Source organism: Talpa europaea, assembly GCF_964194135.1.
Source record: "Talpa europaea genome assembly, chromosome: 13".
In the NCBI taxonomy this organism is placed as follows: domain Eukaryota; kingdom Metazoa; phylum Chordata; class Mammalia; order Eulipotyphla; family Talpidae; genus Talpa; species Talpa europaea.
In genome coordinates, this window is record NC_140080.1 from 27,876,780 (window position 1) to 27,896,296 (window position 19,517).

The 19,517-nt window shown below is 47.7% G+C and overlaps 1 protein-coding gene across 1 annotated transcript in view; it reads right to left on the reverse strand.

Annotated features, from left to right (window-relative positions):
• Positions 1-19,517, reverse strand: part of FSTL4 (follistatin like 4) — a gene marked incomplete at its 3' end in the record, with an annotated part of 381,026 nt that overhangs the window by 198,023 nt on the left and 163,486 nt on the right. Inside the window, exon 3 of the mRNA XM_084252509.1 lies at positions 3,456-3,701. Within this exon, the coding sequence (XP_084108635.1) occupies positions 3,456-3,701 (246 nt within the window). The remainder of the gene's footprint in view (positions 1-3,455; positions 3,702-19,517) is intronic.

Below are 19,517 nucleotides of genomic sequence, written 5' to 3' on the forward strand. Positions count from 1 at the left end.
CCGACTGAATTGCCAAGGTGCACCTGCAAACACCACACAGGACAAGGAAGCTTAAGATCCATTCAGAGTTGAACCTCTAGCAGGCTCCTTTCTTCCATAATTTCATGGTTTGTTTGGAAAACTGCCCAACTGTGACATTGTATCATCTCGGCTAACACCACCCTGGCGTGGTGAGTGATTGCTGAAAGGCAGGCTTGTCTTCTCAAAACAGCGTAGGAGATAAAGCGTGAATACAGAACCGAGTCAGGAAAATAATTTTCAAAGTGCCAACTAGTACACAAATAGGAAGGCTGAGCCACAAGAGTACTTATAAGACACAAACTCCATCGGAAGTTAAAGTTACAGAGCATTCCACCCACTATCTTTGTATTCTCTGGTGGTTTTTATGCTGAGGACAAATGTGACTTTGATTGTGCCACAAGAAGAAAGGGATATGACATCCCACATTGCTTTGTCCCAGATTTTCAGCAAGAGAGACCCTGCTTGGGGCTTTGGGAGAGCCGGCATGGAGGCTGCAAACATGAGCCAACGCAATGCTTTTGGGTTCAGTTTGGATTTTCTCACATGCTAATGATCCCTAAATAATATTATGTTCCATTCTGCATTCACAAGGAATCCCATTGCCATGGCAACTGGAATGTGATACCAGAAGTTTTCTTGTAAATGGGGCTTAAATGCAGCCTCTCCGCGCTGGCAGAGTGGCCAGGTTGTGTGTCCCCTGCCAGGCTCAGGAGAAGCCTACCCTAAATGGGTCCGGGGCTCTGATGGCTCCTAACTTTACCCTGTCCCGCCTGCTCTAAATGCTCCAGCCCTGCAAGGACTGTCTAAACAGTCACTTGTGGGGGCAGACACAGCCTTAGAGAATGAAGTTTTAACTTATCTTTGTAATTTCTGGTAGGAAAAGAGAGTGGAGCATGGATGATTTTAAATTTTTGTTTGCATGAGAAAAAGTGTACTTTTGAGTTTTCTGTATCAATAACTCCCAGGAGATTTGGAACAAGTGACAGATTGTCATTGATGGAACTCAAGATGACATTTGATATTCTGCTGCCATCTTGGGGCGGGGAAAGGAGGCAGTTGTCACTTCTTCCAAGAGCCTCCGTCACTCTGTCAATCCGTCTCCTCCTGTTCCCTGTTGGGGCCACAGTCCTGGTGAAGGTGGAGAAATACTCAACACAGCACCCCCCCTTAGCCGGCCTGCTTCCCCCCCACCATGCCCTGGACACCGCCAGTGGGAATGCTGGAGGAGAGGGGGTGGGCAAGAGATGAGTGGACCCTGCGCAGGAAGCCATGATGGCTTGGTGGGTCCGGACCCACAGAGTCAGTCCTGGCTCCCGGGAGCATCTCTGGTCAGTCATTCCCAGCACCTTTCTGGTTCCCTCCCCATCTGCCATTAAGTTATCTGGGCCTAGAGATGCCCCCCAAGTCTTGCTCAGCGCAACCGCTGCCCAGCCTCTGCATTCCCCTCACAGCACACCCCTGTCCTCTAGGTCTAAAGTCACGCCGGATTAGATAAATGAGGGCGATGAGTGTCAGCAACACCAAGAACTGGGAAGGTGCCGGCACATGCTGAGTGGTTTCTGTGCAACCTCTCAATTGCTTCTCCCTGTGGTGGGAGACAGCCCCACATCACAGCTGAGGAAAAGGTCCAGAGAAGCGGAACTCTGTGCTCAAGGTCACATAGCCGGGAAGTGGCCATGTGAGGCTGCAGCCCCAGGTGTCTCTGGGAGCTGCCACTGAAGAAGGCTCTTCAGGAGAGTGGTTCCGCCACATGGAAGGGGTGGGGAGTCACAAAATCTGTGAAAAAACCAGCGAATCAGAAGGATTCGGTGGCTAAATTCAATCAGGTGGAAACAGAGCTGAGCCCTAATCTGCCTGCCCACCACCCCAGCCTCTCCAGCCCCCACCTTCCCTCGCCATGCAGGCTTTCTGGCGGCTGTTTCTTCCCTTGCATGAAATGAGAAATGCTGTTTGAATAACCGATGGTGAGGGAGGCTGTGCACACTCTGATGCAGAAATAAAAACCTTTGGAAAGATGCAATTTGGAGGATATTGGAAACTGGAGAATGGAACATCAGTCTATAAAATTCAACATGGCCAATAAAGCGGGAGCAGCTGGTCAAGTGTTTTAGTGCTCGTGGCTGCTGGAGCATCGGCAGGCAGGCGCTGGTCAGCGCTTCTAGACCAGGGACATTTTTCTTGGGCTCATTTTGGCCTCATTTCCATAATGTACCTCATGATTTCTGAAGCACCTCAGCGTCAGCATTACCAGCACGGCCATGAAAGTGTCCAAGGCCATTCCCATCACAGGATAAACGCAACTCTCCCCAGCCCTACCCACTCCAGGATCCCACTGCCTGGGCGCATGGGGCAGGGGAAAATGGTCCTGCATCTGGGTGCAGGCAGCACCCAGGATGGAGGCTGCAGGAGTCCACCAGACCTGTGCTTCCCGCTGAGCTGCTGTGTACTCCCCATCACCCTACCATAGGTGGGTGCCCTTCAGAGTGAGGCGCAGGTCGGGCCCTCTGCTCTGGGTGCCCAGGCCCTCACCGCTCTGACCAGTGACAGGCGCTTTCCTGTTGTCAGTGTTGCTGGTGGGGCTCCACCCTAAACTTTTTCTTCCCCTTCCTGTGCTAGCCCAAAGCAGATCTCTGACCTCAGGCCACCTCATGTAGGCTTACCCAGGTCCAGCAGGCCTGCTCCTGCCTTCTCACATCTGCTGACTTGCTCACACAGAGAACGTTCCATTCACAAGTGGCCACATCAACACGAGAGTCATACTCTAACTCCCACTCTCATGGTCAAGCCTCCCTGCGGCAAGCCTCTGTGCTGTGGCTGAGTGTATCAGTGCCTGAAGAGCCGCAGGTCCCTCCCATCTGTTGGGAGCAGACATGACCCTTCTCTTCTGCCACCACCCCAGCTAAAAGTATGAGCCCTCTGGCCCCGGCTTCTCAGACATGTTCTGACATTCATGCAGGGCCTTCCTTGTCTTGCTCAGGGGTGTTCTGAAGGCCAGGCAGGGAGCACCGGTCCATCGACAACCATTCCAGGCCGGAACTTGAGCGCCTGCCATTCCGGGAACCTGCCTGGCCAAGTGTGATGCACAGTGTGACCTGCTGACTCATGAGAGTCTCTCCAGAGAGGTAAGCACAGTCCCTGCCACCACCGTGCAGGGCCCACCCTATGCAAGGGACCTGGACAAGGCCTTGCGTTCTGCACCAGCCAGGGCTTGGTGGGCCACCTGGAGTCTGCTCCCCGAGGGGCTTCCCCTAGGGGCAGGCGGACACAGACATGCATCACGAAATGCCACAGCTGCTGTTGTGTGGGGCTCGGCCTTCCCCCTCCCTACTTCCCACATTTAACCTGCAGACTCAGCAACCAGATCATTTGTCACGGGGGTGTCAGAAGATCCATCACAAACCAAAAAGCAGCAAGGCGAGGCACCTCCTTCCTACCTTTAAGGAAGCAGTCCTTGCTCTGGATGATGGCGATCTTCTTCTCTTGCAGGCAGGCGGCACGGTGAAGCTCACAGTGGTTTTCATAGAGCCTCCCGTCAGAGCCGCACACAGGCACATAGCTGGGCCTGCAGGCCTCCAGGCACTGGCACGTGGGCTCCCCCGTCTCCCTGCTGAGCACGCACCTGCTCCCACGGCCACAGAATGTCTTCCCGCATGCGGCTGGCAGCCCGTCGTGGCCAAGTCCTGCCAGGCACACAAACAAGGAGGGTCAGATGTGAGCACCAAGGAGGGGGTCTCTACTGCCTCATGGCAATCCCAAGTCATGGCAAGCGGCAGCTCCATCTGCCTGTGGAGCCAAGATCTGGGGTGCCATGTACTGATGGGTCCTCTGCCCCTCCAATAGAGCTGGGCATTGGGTGCCCACAGCAGCATCTGCTCATAGCACCCAGACATCCCTGACACAGGCCTGGCATCCTGCAGGGAAGAAAACACATGGGCAAACACATGGAGGAGACAGCCGCCAGGTAGAGGGAGTTCAGGGCACAGCTCCTGAGCCCCAGGAAGGAGACCTGACAGGATGAGGAGCTTTGAGAAGGGTCGGGGTGGTGGTGGGATACGGGGGCACAAGGCATGGTTTTAGGAAACTTAGAGAGCCCAGCAGAGGCGTCCTGGTCTAGTGTGGGAGGCACTGTGGAGCCACGGAGTGCAGGGAAGAATTGTGGAGCAAGAACAAAGCACTATTCTAAGGGCTTGGAATGGCAGGGCAGCCAGAGGCTGGGGGAAAACATGACTCTCCGTGACACACATCATCAGGGAGGCCTGTCCACTGGGGAGTTCTCCCTAGCACAAAACTGCAGCCCTGGCCACGCAGGACAAGGTCTGAAAACAGGAGATGCTGGGTTGTTGGGGTCTCAAGCCATGTGCCTGGGTGTCCACTGCACCCAACATGTGCCCAGAACAATCTCAGGCAGCGATGCCCAAAGCTCACTTGCCAAACAGGACGGTGGTGGCAGCCTGGGCTGTAGCTAAATGGGTGCACTGAGTGAAGGGCCTGGCGAGCACCTATAGCTGATGCCACCTCTTTAAGGGACCCGCAGGACTGGCTGCCTGCCAAGGCAACAGAGCAAGCTGGGCATTTCAGAGGGATATCAAAATACAAGTAATTAAAACATGAATGCAGATCTCATGGCCACAGAAGTCTTTCCTTTAAGTTTTAATTAAATCTTCTTCAAAATACTCAGGGAAAATGAGTGGCCATGGTCATCCACATGGAAGTTTCAGCCCCAGCTCCAACCCCCTGGGATTAAAACATCTAAGGGGAAAAAAAGAACTTCCTTGTCTTGTTTCTGGTTTAGTCTGCTTTTCATCATTATAGATTTGAAAGAAGAAAAAAATCAGTTATTGGTAGATTAACTGCTTGATTCAATAACTCATTTAAATTCTTCCAGCCTTGGCAAGCTAAGAAATATTGATTTTTGTCTTGAATCATAATAAACTGGAAGGTCAAAATAGCTCTGAGCAGTGTAAAAGTGCAGATCCTAAGTGGGCGTGTGAATCTTCTTTATCCACTTTGCTAATTGTTCGCCAGTCACCGTGACGGCTCAGTGGCACCCGGCGGCCCCCAGCACATCCTCCTGTCAAGGCTGACAGGTGGAGGGGAGTTGAAGGCTGGCGGCAGTGGGAGCCTGGACTGGAGGCCCTCCACCCACGGTGTTTATGGCTGCTTTGCCACAGAGTGCCTTTGATTAGCACGATTCTCCTGGGTGGTTGCGAAATGAGTTATCCTAGAAAGTGCTGGCGGCTACTAGGAGAAACTAATACAGCTCTAAAAATATCAGCCTTTGTTTCTTTCCTAGACAGGGCAGGACACAAGGCAATGCCACTGTATCACTGTTCTAATAAACTTGCCTGTGTGATGGGAAGGCACACACTGATGGCCCCATTTTGAAGAAACAGTGACAGTCCCTGAGCTTCTGTATTCAGTTCCTGCCTCGGGACTCTGGCTCTGCTGCCCACTTGCTCTTTCAGCCTAAATTATCCCCTTCCCCCCTCATTTCCCCAAACCCCACCACTATTGCAGGCCATTTCGTCCATGAGCATTCGCTGCCAGCTATAGCCAAGTGCCCCTTCTTGGAATACCGCTACCATGGGAGCAGCTGCCCCACCCATGCTCCACCCCACACTCAGGAGGCCCCAGGGTAGGGACTTTGTCCTCCTGTGGTTCTACACATTCAGGCTTCCCAAACACAATAGCTGGAAAAGCCAATCTTAACTGGTCTGGTGCCAGTGCTCAAACACCAGCTGAGGATGAGATGGGGCAAAAGGTGGGGACGCCCACACACAGGACCTTTTGAGGGTTCATCTCCCCTCCCCTCCTCCAAGGGGGGCAGAGGGAAGCTGAAGAATGGAGGCATGGATTGGAGATGGGTCTTCTGGGGTAGAGGCGCCTAGAATCCGAGTGGCAGAGCAGGAAGGGCTTCAGAGACCATGAGACCCTGCCCAGGTAGGCAAACTAGAGGAAGCTCCTGTGGGTGGGGTAGAGCTCCGACTTCCATCCTCTATGTCTCCTTTGGAAAACTCACATGCACACTGCATCGAAGGCCTCTGAAACCACGTGCTGTGTGGAGCCTCCCACCTGCAGGCCCCTCTTGGAGGCCCCCACACAGGCTGTGCCTGGCGGGTGTGGGGGTTGCTGTTAAGAAAACACTTGTGCCAACTGTGCTCTTCGAAGTTGTCACTGACACTTAGCCGCTCAGACATGGAAAGTGGCCATTGGAAAATATCTGATTCTAATTCTTTGCACTTAAGACAAAAGGAACTCAAAAACCCTGCATCTACCTCCCCAGCCTGTGGGCAGCAGGCCCTGACCGCTGGGCAGGCCTGCCCAACTGCAGGCCTGGAGCCCCCAGCCCATCTGCAGAGACGATGACCAAGCACTGGTGTCCCCATTAAACAAGCCCCTTGTCACCACTTCCTCCTTGTTATTAAAACAGAATGAATTCCCCACTCCTACCAGCAAGATGATAAAACAGTAATGGGAAAGGTAACCAAGCGAGACGGCCGGCCAGCGCCTATGGTATTTATGAGGTGCCCATGACGCGGGGAGCAGATATAATGTGCCTAATTTATAGTCATAAAGAACAGTGTTTACCCAGGTTAGAAACTGATCATCTTACCAAATAAGCTGCTTTCCAACACTAATTAAATTGACTGAGCATGGTCAGAAATGGGAATTGTTGCATGAAAGTTATGGTGGCAGGAGGAACGCGTGGGTTGGCACCAGAATCCCTCTGTGACGCAGGTAAGGATTTTCAGTGGGAATCTTCTTTACTCCCGGGGATCAGAACTGGCCACAGCACAGAGCACAGACAGATTGGGTATTTGCTTCCAAGCTCTGACTCATCTCTGTGATCGATTCCTTGGCACAAGGTATACCAATGAGTGCTCCCCTGCAGGTATGGGACACTGAAGGGCAAGCAGTTGGGGTGCGAATTGTCTCCAGGTGGCTTGCCCAAGGCAGCATTTTTGTCTAAGAACTTGACCATGGAAGACAGTCACCCCCTCCTTACAGGGCCTTGGGAGGACCCCACTCCAGGTCTCAATGGTCTGGACCCCACACCAGACCTCTCCCTGCAGATCCCCTAGTCCCCACAGCAAAAGATGGGGACTAAATCCCAGTACCTCGCCACCCACCCACCCGACCATAAAGCCACATGAGGTGAAGACTCGGCTCTTAGGTGCCTTTGCCTCTTTGGGGCTAGCGCGAACCAAGAAGAGTGGGATGCGGATGCACAAGACCGGAGGCGGCACGCACGGTCCTCAGAACTGACCACCTGTGCGCTGACCGCCTCACTGCTGCCCCCGGTGCTCACAGAGTATGCAGACATGTGGGTGTCCAAGGGCTCCCCTACCCAGACGAGTCACAGTCTCAGACACATGAGAGATGAACAGACTCCCTCATCCTGAAAGTGAAGGGGATGTGGGTGCAGGGATGGGAGCAGTCTGGGGCCTGGAGCCCAGCATGCAGAGCAAGGGGGCTGATAGGCAAAGATCCCACTCCCGGGCAAATTCCACCAGGGAGACTGCTGGAAGTTGTGACTGTAGTGGTGACATTGCCACCCTGCCCAACTGAGCCCCTACAAAGTGGGGTGACTTTGGGTCCCTGAAAGTCTTTGGTCAGCCCCTGGGAACTGAGTGTTAGAGGGATACTCTGTCACCTTGATGTTCAGGACCCCAGATCCACTCCTGGCTGAAAGGGTCCCTCCTCACACACCACTGGCTAGAGTACTTCACACCTTGTAGGCTGCTGGTGGGCAGAAGGGCAGCCCCCCGGGGCCCTCACACTGGTCATCTAGGTGGGAACCTCCATGCCCTCTTGGTGCCTGGTTGCTAAGGCTGTTACAGGTTCACGTCTCTCACTTAGGGAGATGAATATTTCTAGTGCCTGGCCAGAGAGGGCACTGCTTAAAGTAACTACTGACTGAGGTGTGCCAAGGGCCTCGCACCATGCCTCACAGAATGCATGAGCTCAGGAGCCCTCAGGCAGCCCTCACAGCAGCCTTGGGAGGTAGATACAGAGGCCTCGCACAGAATGCATCTGTGTCTGTGTATGTGCCCATTTTGCAGATTAGGAGAGTCAAGAAGTCACTTGCTTATGGTCAGACAGCAAGAAGTTTGTAGCTGGTGGAGTCACAATCTGAAGTAGCCTCACCCCCAGTGCCTCAGGTTTGGGAAGGTCTGCACATCCGGGGATACAGTCCCTGACTCAAGAAGCTCAGACCCCAGTGTCCAGAGGTCCACAGTCTGAGCTTGTCCATGACCAGGACATACCCAAGCATCAGCATCCTGGCCTGCGGGACAACTGCTGCCCACCCACCTCAAGGACATGCAGTCCTTGTGCTCTCAACAGCTTCTCTAAGGGTGGGAGGCTCGTGAGGATGAGCTGCTGGGCTCTCTGAACACAGGCAACCCCATTCCTTGTCATGGATGGACAGCTGACCAGATCCCGCCCTCTGTTAGGACAGCTCAGCTTCAGTGGCCCCCCCGCCCCCCTTTCTGGCCGTTTTCCCTCAAAGTGTCCAGGTGACAGCTGGGTGGATGGGATGTCCTCTCAGTGAGCTCAGGGTGCAGCCCAACCCGAGGCACTTGTATGCACCACTAAAGGAGCAGCTTCCCCAGCTCTGAAAGGTTTGGCCAATTCTCAGGACCCAGAGCCTCCCAGAAACATCTACTCACCCCTGGAAGGTGATGCACCTTGTCACGCATAATTGCTCCCAGATCCTAATCGGAGGTCTGACAAATTGGCCTCTAAAAAAACCCACTAAGTCAAAGTTGGAAATGCCTGGAATGTGGACAGTGAAGGGAGCCTGAAGCTATCCGCAGGCTCTCCATTCAGATGCAGGGTGTGGTGCAGCCAGAGCATGAACAAGGTGCCTATATAGCGTCCAGGGTCACCAGCAGGACACTTGGAGGTGGTCATTTCTAGTCATAAGTGCCCAAGTATGTATTTCAAAAACTTAAAATCACAGTTTTTCTCTTGATAATGTAAAGTGTGCATGTGTTAAAGATTTAATCAACTCATTAATGAAGGGACAGGCGGGTCACTTTGAGCTGGTTCAGAGGAGGCTGGAGGAGGGATACAGGCTTTGGAGAAGGTGGGATGAGATGGCGAGGTGAGACACATCTGTTTCATGACAAGAAGAAATGGGAAGAGGTTTTTCATCAGAAAGAAAAACTTGCATCTTTATTGGAAACAAACCTATAAGTTAACATGTCACCCCACAGTCGGAGCTGCAAAGACGCAGCCTTGGCCCAGATCACAGCACAATCCTTGGGTGGGCCTGCTGAACGATGCGACAAGGGGAACACTGAACACTCCACCCTCGCCCTATCCCCACATTTTGGGCACTTTCCCTAATACCACCAAAGGCTACAGTGACAGATGTCACCTGAGTAGGTTGCCTAGGACTATTGTCCTTCCCCCCACCTGGGGGAGGGTCTACTTCCTTCAGAGCCCTGACCTCACAAGCAGGCCCCAGAAGGGAGGAAGATGAGGCCCTACACCACTGAGCTCAGCTTTCTTGAGACAGAAGAGAACTCCCCGGTGGGAAAGGCCCTGGCAAAGCACAGGGAACCAGCCGAGGGCAGGGTGGTGGCACCGTCAGCAGGGCACCCGGCCGGCTGCTCTGGTTGAGCCTTGGTGCTGACCCACCCCCGTTAGCTGTGTGGCCCCATAAGTTCCCCACCTTCTTTTCCCTCTAATTAAAAAAATGAGGATAACAGTGGCTTGCACTTTCCAGGACTGTTTTGAGGATCAAATCAGATAATTCATGCAAACATCTTGGCACACAGTGCTCAATTCAGACATGCCGAATTAGCCACAGGCTGAATAAGTAGGACTGAAAAATCAGAAACCATTTGGTCTGATGGATGCTAGTGCACACAGGCATGCGCTGCCACAGTCTTCGTGGCGGGGGTGGGGTGGGGGTGGAGGGCTGCCTTAACGAAAAGGTGAGCATATTTATATTGAAAATATTGAGTGTTTTTAAAAGACAGACTCAAAATAGCAGGTTTTGGAATACCCAGAAGAAAGGCTTTCCAGCATCTGGGTTTGCTTGAACCTTATAAACTTTGCCCAGCTTCCAAGGTCAGAGTCTGAAATCACATATTCTGGTCACAAAGTGACCAGACTGACCTGTGGCTCAAACTCTGCAGGCTGCGGTGAATACCAGGCATGGGGGTGGCACCAGGATGGGGACAGCCAGGCAGCTGGGAGCTTCAGTTTGAGTGGCATCCCCCACGCATGACCCTGGTGGCTGCAGCATCACTGTCAGGACCTGGCCATTCTCTTCCTCTGGAAGCCCTTTGCTCTGACATGCCAAGTCCACTTCCAAACTGTGTAGTAAGCATGAAGTGCCTTCATTCTCCATTCCAGAACTTTTTCCTCGAGGCCTCCCTCTGGCACAGTCCTCCTGACCCAGGCTGGCAAGCTGGCAACTTGACGCTCCTTGGTGCCCGAGTGGGGATCCCTGCGCTTTGGCTCCTCAGCCACACGGCAGTCCTGGGGCAGGGCTGGACTTCACCGTCACCCAGAGCACCGGGCCCTGGTGGGTGGTCTCTGTGGTTTCAGGGCAGAGACTTTGTACTACCTTTGGTGTGCAGCACTTGGCACGGGGCCTGGCACAGGGCGGGCTGCTGGGTGAAAAGTCGATTCTGATTAAGACAGTACAGAGACCCAAGATGGCGGCCTCAAGGGCCGAGGAATCAGAAGCTGACAGCTCTTAACACAGAGTCGGTGACATGCCGAGGTGTAGAGAGGATATTGTGGAGAGGGAACGGGGATCTGGGTTCTGTCAAGGTACCACCCAGGCAAGTGTTGTTCTCACCCGAGCCTCAGTTTCCTTATAGGTAATGTGAGGGGTCGGTATAGAGATTCTGAGGTTGAAAAACCATCTGTGAACTCAGGGTGTCCGTGACAGCCAGTGCTCTGAATGTCTGTCTCTGGCTCTGAGCACAACAACCTCTTCTGTTTCTTTTGACCTCATTTGCCCCCTGAGGTTATCGCAACAGGCTTCTGAAAGGTTAGGTTAGAGACAGAGGAAGAAAGGCTGCAAGAACATGTGAACCACAATGGAGTTTTTGCCCCTGGGAGAGTTTCTTTGACAAAACGGTTTTGTTTCAGAGCAGTTCCTCCAAATATGTGCCTACCCCCAAGTTCCTGCTCTTTGCCCAAAGCCTCTTAGGTTCCCATCTGTCTATTCCCTGTCACCGGAGCCCTCGCTTTTCCTCCTGGTACCAAGCTCCCTTGTCACTTTCTCTGGCTCCTTAGGGCTCCCCGAGTCTTCAAGCTGAGGGGGCCAGATGTTGCTGCTCTCAGTGGGTCTTCATTCTTTTGCTGACGCCTCATTATGTATGTGGGCTCTTTCCTGCTTCTCCACCAACTAATGATTCAAGGCCATGACACCTCAGGCTGCCTCCAATTATTTCAAGGATTATCGTGGAGACGCTTATCATGTGCTGCTGCCCCGCCACTCTAGGCTTTAGGTTTGTGAGCACGGGCAGGCTGTTCAATCCTTCTAGGGCGCTTTACCTGCAAGAGCTGCCCTGGGCCAGCACCTGGCCTGCGTAGCTGACTTATCACAGATGGGCTCATCATCACAGGGAAAGCTGTTCTCCTTCATTGTTCTTTTAAAGAAAGAAATGGAGTTCAAATAAAAAAATCTAATATCTAAGCACAAAAAATTAGCATTTCCTAATCAGAAGGGTGTTAATTTCCTCTCTCAAAGATTTGCCCTTTTCTCTCAAGGGATTGTCAGCCATAAAATAATATGTACAGAAAAATATCAAAATAAAGCTCACTAATAGCACCAAATAGATACTTCTTTTCAATAACAATTTCTTCTCAATACCAATTTCTTCCCAATACCAATTTCTTCTCAATACCAATACTCTGGCTCACCTGAGCCATGTGCTGCTGAGGCCTCTGGCAGGTGGCCTGGAAGGTTCAGGGGAGGCTGGCTAAATGGGTGAGGTGGGTCTATTGAGACTAGCAGGGCACATAGTGGGCTCTGGGGCTTGATGGCCTGTCTACTCTCACACCGAGGGCCTCAGGGTCCCACCCCCTATCAGGTACTGCTGTGAGATTCCTAATGCCTGCAGGTACTTCAGTACCTGGACTTGAACCCCAATCAGTAGGCAGCAGAAAATAACCACTGACTATACATCAGGGGTCCAGCTTTCAGAGAGCAGAATGACAAGAATAAGGGCTGCTGCGGGAGAAGGTTGACAACTTCAACAGAGACAACAAAATGGCAAATGCCAGGAGGACTGAGCACAGCACAAAGAGAGTTTTCAAGAGAAATGTGACTTTTGAACTAAAAAGAATCAGAGAAATTGAAGGCCAGAATGGTCACTTTTGAGACGATAGTGCCCTCCAAGATGGACTAGAGGACGTATCTCAAAGCCTAGAGCAAAACCACAAACAGGAAGTCCTAAAATACAGTGGTCATTCCAAATATAAACTTAAAAGAAAAACTCTTTAGATATGTCATCTCGAATGGCCAACCACTGAATGCTTCATTCAGACAGGACCCAGGCACTTAGGCATTTATACCTGCCATCACCAGTTTTATTCAAAAAGGAAGGATAAGACAAGAAAATGAAATATTCTGTAAAAATTCAGTAAACAACTTTCTCTTTTTGCTGATTATATGTCTGCATACTTAGAGAACCAAGAGACTCCAATGAAAAAAAATTTTAAATGGTGAGAGAATTATGACGAGGTAGTTGGACAGATGATAAATACACCAAAATTAATCATTCTTCTCTTCATTAGCTATAAATAATTAGAAATGGAAAGGGAAAAGCAGTCCACTCATAATAATGGTGAAACCATAAAATATTTATGAATAAATTTAACAAGAAAGTCACAGGACTGATACGAAAATGACTATAAAATCTTATTGAAGGTCGTAAAGTAAGATTTGAACAAACGCAAAGACATTTCTTATTCTTGGATGGGAAGACATTACCATAAATTTACACATTTAATACAATCCTTTTGGAATTGGGTAAATGATCTTAAGAAGTTCATTTGGAACAAGAAGTGTCCCCAGATAACCAACAACCTAAGTAAAGGAATGGGGAGGGTGTTGCTCACCAGATAGCAGAACATCAAATAAGAAACTGTCTAAGATCGAATCAATAAGCCATTGACCGAGGAATAGACAAATCAATGACTGTAGATTTGGCAATAAAGTAGGAGTGGGGATCCAAAATAAATCCCAACTTATATGAAAATTCAGTGTACGACAAGAGTGATCAGTGCATTGAGAAAAAAAAAAGTAACCTGAGAAACGATGCCATTGCATACAGCTGTCTGCCCCCCTGGGATAAGATAACATTGGAATTCAATTTCACATCACATAAAAATCAAATTCCAAAAACAATAAATGTTGAAATTATTCTTATTAAATAACAAGTAGGGCTAAAAGAACACTTGCTTTGTGAACAGCTCAGGCATTTAGTATAAAGGTGAAGGGACAACTCTACCCTCATCTACCCATTTAAAGACAAAGAAGTTGCACAGTTTTGAGCTTCTCCAGGTTCCCACTCCAACACCATTCTCTCATTTTCACTCAGAGGCACCATGATCCTGACTTATTATCCCTTTGCTTTGCTATGTCATTTCAGCTCATCTGTGTTTCCTTGTTTTACATGTTATTGTACTTTAATATAGGTGAGTCACTCGTGTTTCTATGAGATTTACTTCTGTTGCTCTTAGGCTTTATTTCATTTCACCCACATTCTTGCATGTACCTGTGACCCATTCACTGCACACACTGCAGACACAGAGCATAATTTATTTATAGAATCTAGTTCGTGGACGGCCTTTCTGTGTGGTCTTCAGTCTTGCTTTTCTTTCCTTGTTTTGAATAAGATACTTCATCTCTTTCACTTTTCTTCTACTCCTACACAAATTAAATATACTTTTTAATTTTTCCACTGTTTCCTTCATAAGTTTTTAATGTATAATTAACTGAAAAATCTAAGGTTAATCTACACCTTTATCCTCCACAGGAAGAAGCTTAGACTCATCCCTTTCCTCATGGATCAGCTTAGATCCATGACAATAGTACATATGAATTCCATTTTTATTCCTCATAATTCCTGTTTATACCTCAAACCTTTATGCCTCAAATTCTTAGTTATGGTTGTCTAAAATGTCAGTTTTGTTCTCAACAAACAAGTCATTTATGCTATGTGTGGAATAAATATTCTATGTCCAGAGATTTCCCCCATCCCCCAAATCAATCAACATCGTATTCTGCTCTTTGGCGTCAACTGGTGTGGAGATGTCCTTTGCAGGGAATCCATCTTTTCTCTTTGGATAATTTTAAGATCTCATTTTTGGTTTCCTACACTTTATGATATAAACATATATATTTCTTTGCACTTATTTTGCTTGGCTTTTCTGAACGTGAGGATTCATATTTTTCATCACTTTTTAAAAACTCATAGTCATCTGCCTTTAAATATTATCTCTGCTCCACTACTTCTCTCCTTCTCCCTGTCCAGGTATTCTGAGGCAGAGATTACAAGTTCTCCCGCCACCTCACTCTCTCTCGTCTCTTTCATATTTCCTCACTTTGGTTTTTCTGTGCTGCGTGCTGTGTGATTTCTTCAAATACATCTTCCAGCTCTTGAATTCCCTCTTCAGCTTTTCCTAAGCTACTCCCACTGTGGTTTTAACCTTGAATTTTTATTTCTAAAAGTTCTATTTAGTCCTTCCCAAAGATGATTAGTTATTTGCATAATTCTTAATATCCAATCATACATTCAATCATTTAAAAATAATAAACATGCATATTTTATATCCTGTGCATTTTTGCCATTTATTCTGGTTCTTATCTGGTCCCCTATAGTGTTTTTGAGGTTTTTTTTTTTTTTTTTTTTTTTTTTATGAACTTACATTGCCTGGAAGTTTATGTGAAAAATTTTGAGGTGTGGTTTGAAGATGTGTTTGTCTTGGTTATGCCAGGCACTCAGGGACCCCAGCATTCAGGGTTAAACTAAATTTTATGTCTGAGATTTTTCAGACCACAAGGTACTCTGCATCTGAGCTTACAAACCCTTATGGCAGTCAACAGATGGCTGTGCATCATCAGGGGCTTTCTCCCTCTCTACTCAGTGATAAGATTTGAGACACGCACATTTGCCTGCAGTTCTTTGGGACAGAGGGCTTCTTTCTGGTTCACCCTTCCACTCCAGATGCAATACTTTGGGTTCCTAGGACTACATCGGGGTGGAGGACATTTTCCAAAAACGTCCCCCTTGGCAGGACTCTCTGGGGATCAGTACCCTGAATCACATAGGATGTGCAAACCAAAGCAAGGCTCACCCAGTTTGGTAAGACCCTCAAGGGAAAACCAGCTTCACCCTGCTTTACCTCTCTGGGTTCCTGGTGTCACTTGCTTTTTTTGGCCTCTAGATATCCCTGTGTCTTACCAGCACATCAATGTTGAAAAGGTTTTAAAATGTTTAAAATATTTATCTACCATATTGTCAGAGGCAGAAGTCAGGTTATTCTAAAAGTAGAGTCCAACAATTAAAAAACATTTGAGATAAAAACACAGGCATGTTATTTTCAGCACCCACCACTCACCCGAAGGAGAGCGGGTGGGGAGAGTTCCTACTGCAGCGGGGTCTCAGAGCAGGTGGGGGTCACTGCCAGGCGACTTTTTTATTTTCCTGAGTCTCCCTGCATGTTTAAGCCAATTTAAACTTTTCTATCACCAGGGACTTAATAGGGAAAAGTGTGTTAATGGACACAGTCGTCCCCGATAACTTATGTCTCTATCTGTCATCTTGAAGTGCAAATCAGGACTCTAGAATCACATCTAGATTTGGGCAGAGAAAAATGCAGTCAGTGACTGGTTTCTTTCTCGACCACTTCTGATCAAAGAAAGAAAAATGACGGAGTTGAGCTTGAGGTCGCTGTGAGTGAGCAAAGTTTTGCTTTAGGCAGACCCTCCACCCAGTGGGCCTCCACCCACAACATCTTCTGATCTCTAGTTCACACTCATCAGAACAAGACTGGTTTGGGCTGGTCCTGCACTCCTGAGGCAGCATTATCATCAGGAAGTAGATGACAATGACATATTTCACCCAAAGCCTGGGCAGAAGTCATTCTGTAGTAAGTATCGTTTCAATCTTATTTATTAGACAATATTAAAAGCTGAAATATCCTTCCATCAACTAAAATGAAATTATCTTTGATTTGTGACAATAAGCACACTTGTTATCTCAACTCTAAACATGTCAGGATGACTTTTGCTTTTCTGTTTCAAGGAGAGAAAATTACAATGTTTTATTTCTTAAAAAAAAAAAATCATAGCGAGGAGGAAAGCAGCAGAGCTCGGTGGTGACTGCAAGGGGGGGTCCATCACAGGGAAGGGACCAAAGAGACACGATCCAGTTGGCTCTGGTAGGTGACTGAGCTGGGTGGGGGCAAGGTGGGGTTGGGACTCACGCAGGAAGGTGGCTGTATTTTACATACAGGATGAGCTAGCGATAAAGACATTGAGGTTAACGGGAACTAGGATTTCCATAGAAGAAGAGTCCTTTGGATGAAAAGAGGGGATGCAACAATGAACTCTGTGGTTGGACTGGCATTAGAACAACTGAAATGAACTCATGGCTTAAGTGTGTGTGCGCGCGCGCGTGCATGCGTGTGGGGGTGGGGGGAGGGAGAGAGAGGGAGAGAGAGAGGGAGATACATATATTTCTGACGTCTCTTCTCTGAGAAGGTCAAAACCCCAGTAGCACAGAGCACATTTAACTCTCACATCTTGGTTTCCAAATGAAAGTCACCGCTAAAGGGACCTCCCTGGTGCCACAGGGGGTTAAGTACTGCACTATGAAGCAATCTGCAGCCTCTGCAGCCCAAGTTTGATCCCCAGCCAGCCAGGGAGCAACCCACATGGTGCAGCAGACCTCTTTTGACTCGCCCGCTGCTCCCCTCAGCAGTGTATTTTGGTTGGTCTGCCTGTTCTGCTCCCCACTCTCTCTCTGGTGAATCCTCTCACCCCCCCCCCCCCCGCATATCTGGCCTATACCCAAGATCTTGTATGCATAAATAAATCTTAAAAAAAAAAAAAAGTCACCACTAAAAAGGACCAAGGGTCTTTAAAAAAAAATGGCTTATTTCAGGGAAAGAACAGAAATATTACAGAATACTAAGGAAACACTTCAAGAACCCTGGGGTGCATCACGAGAACATGGAAGCCAGTTTGAAAAAGCAGCTCCTGCTGGCTGAATCTGGGATGATATGAGCATGAAAATAAGCAGTGTTAGTAACAGATAATATCCTAGTGAATAAACAGAAGTCCATGAATCCACACTGTTTTTAAAAAGTGAGCAGATACATGCAGGAGAGAGAAAGCTTTTCCTTACAGTAGGATTTTAACTAATGTATGTAGAAGAAGGGATGGAATTAGAAAATTTTCATTTGGCAATAATCATAGTACTAATTAATTCAAGCAAAAAAATTCAACAAATGCTAAAGCTAGGAGTAGCCGTGAAAGGAATGACAGGATATTTATATAGTTTCAAAGTCTCTCATTAGAAAACATTTATTAATTTTAAAGGAAAACAGAGCAGCTTTGCAGCAGAAAAAGCTGGCAGATGTCACCATGATCAAACTGAGTATTACAAGTGGTGGAGCAAGCTGACACCATTCCTACTTGATGGGACGCAGAGAGAAGAACTCAGCGAAGCTTCAGTTACATTCTGCCAAAAATTTGTAACTTCCATGTAGACATGAAGAAACATCAGACAAACCCAAGAGAAGGATGTTATTAAAACCACTATCAATAATCTTTAAAAATCTCAAGGATATGCAGGTAAGGACAGACTAAAGAACTGATATGAATTGAAGCAGGCTGAGGAGAGGTGAAAACTTAGCATAATGGGGATCCGATTTGGATTCTTCATCTAAAAAGGATGTTATTGGGGCCACTGGAAAAACTTTGAGTAAAGGATATATGACAGCTCTTCATACTATTCTTGCAAATTTTCCAGTAATATGGAAAATATTGGGGAGAAGTAGGGTATCTAAACTTTCATAGGCACAATCCCATTTATAGCTAGGATGTAAAATTTTGCAAAATATTAATTTTCCCATTATAACAACAATAAAACACTGAGTAAACTAAAATGCATATCCTTTTGAAAGTCATGGGATAGTGACAAAGGAATATAGGGCTAAGTGACCCAAATGCAGACTGGGCTTTAACAGAACCAAAACATTTAATATCTGAAATAAAGCATTTCTTAAATATACCGTAATAAGAACTGTCAAGACACAGCAGAGAACGGGACCAGTGCATTCAAAGACTAGCTAAAAATTCATAAAACTGATGGAAGACACCGACCCAATATCCAAGAAGGTTAGTGAATCCCACAAAGGGAAACCATTATCAAATTATTCAGAAGAGGCCTCCCTGGTGGCGCAAGGGGTTAAGCACAGCACTATAAAGCTGTCTGCAGTCACTGCAGCATGAGTTTGATCCCCGGCCAGGGAGCTACCCACATGGTGCAGCAGACCTCTCTTGTCTCATCCACAGCTCCCTCAGCAGTGTATTTTAGTGGATGCACCTGTGCTGCTCCCCACTCTGTCTCTGGTGAGTCCTCTCACCACACCCCTACCCCACAACTCTGGCCTATACCCCAGTTCTTGAATGCATAAATAAATAAATCTTTTTTAGAAAATTATTCAGAAGAGCATAAGGGACTATGGTGATGGTCACAGGTGATGTGGTGGTAGGAGAATTATGGGGACTACACCTGAGAGGAGAAATCACATATTGTACAAAAACGAACAATGATGTAAGGACAGAAAAAAAAAAAGAAGAAAATACCAAAAAGAAATAGAAAGAAGGAAAATAATGAAAACAGAAAACATCCCCCCTCGCAATATATGAATATTCACATTCCTCCCTTCCCTGCCAACACTTAACTATGTATGGTCAGTAAATTTTAGCCATCCAAATAGGTGTAAGGTAGATTAAGTGGTGGCTTTAATTTGTATTTTCTAATTACTAACGATCTTAAGCACTGTGTTATGTGTTTATTTGCCATCCATAAATATTTATACGAGAGATGAAAGCTTATGTCCACCAAAGGATGCATACAAAATATTCCTAAAGAACTTTATTCCTACTTGTCCCCAAATGAAAATGAATCTAATGTGCACCAACAGGAATGACTCAGCAAACTGTGATGTAGTTGCACAATGATATCTACACATCAATAGAAGGGAATAAACTGATTTATCAACAACATGGAGATTATGTTATGTTGAGTGAAAAATGTGATGTTGCGTGAAAGAAGCCAGATACAAAAGATTCATTACTCTATCGTTCCACTTACATGCAGTTCAAGAATAGCAAAAACTAATCTGTGGTGATAAGAATCGAAACAGTGCCTGCCTCTGCGTGTGGGAGGGGACTTGAGATCACTTTCTAGGGTGACGGAAATGTTTTATGTCTAGACTTGAGT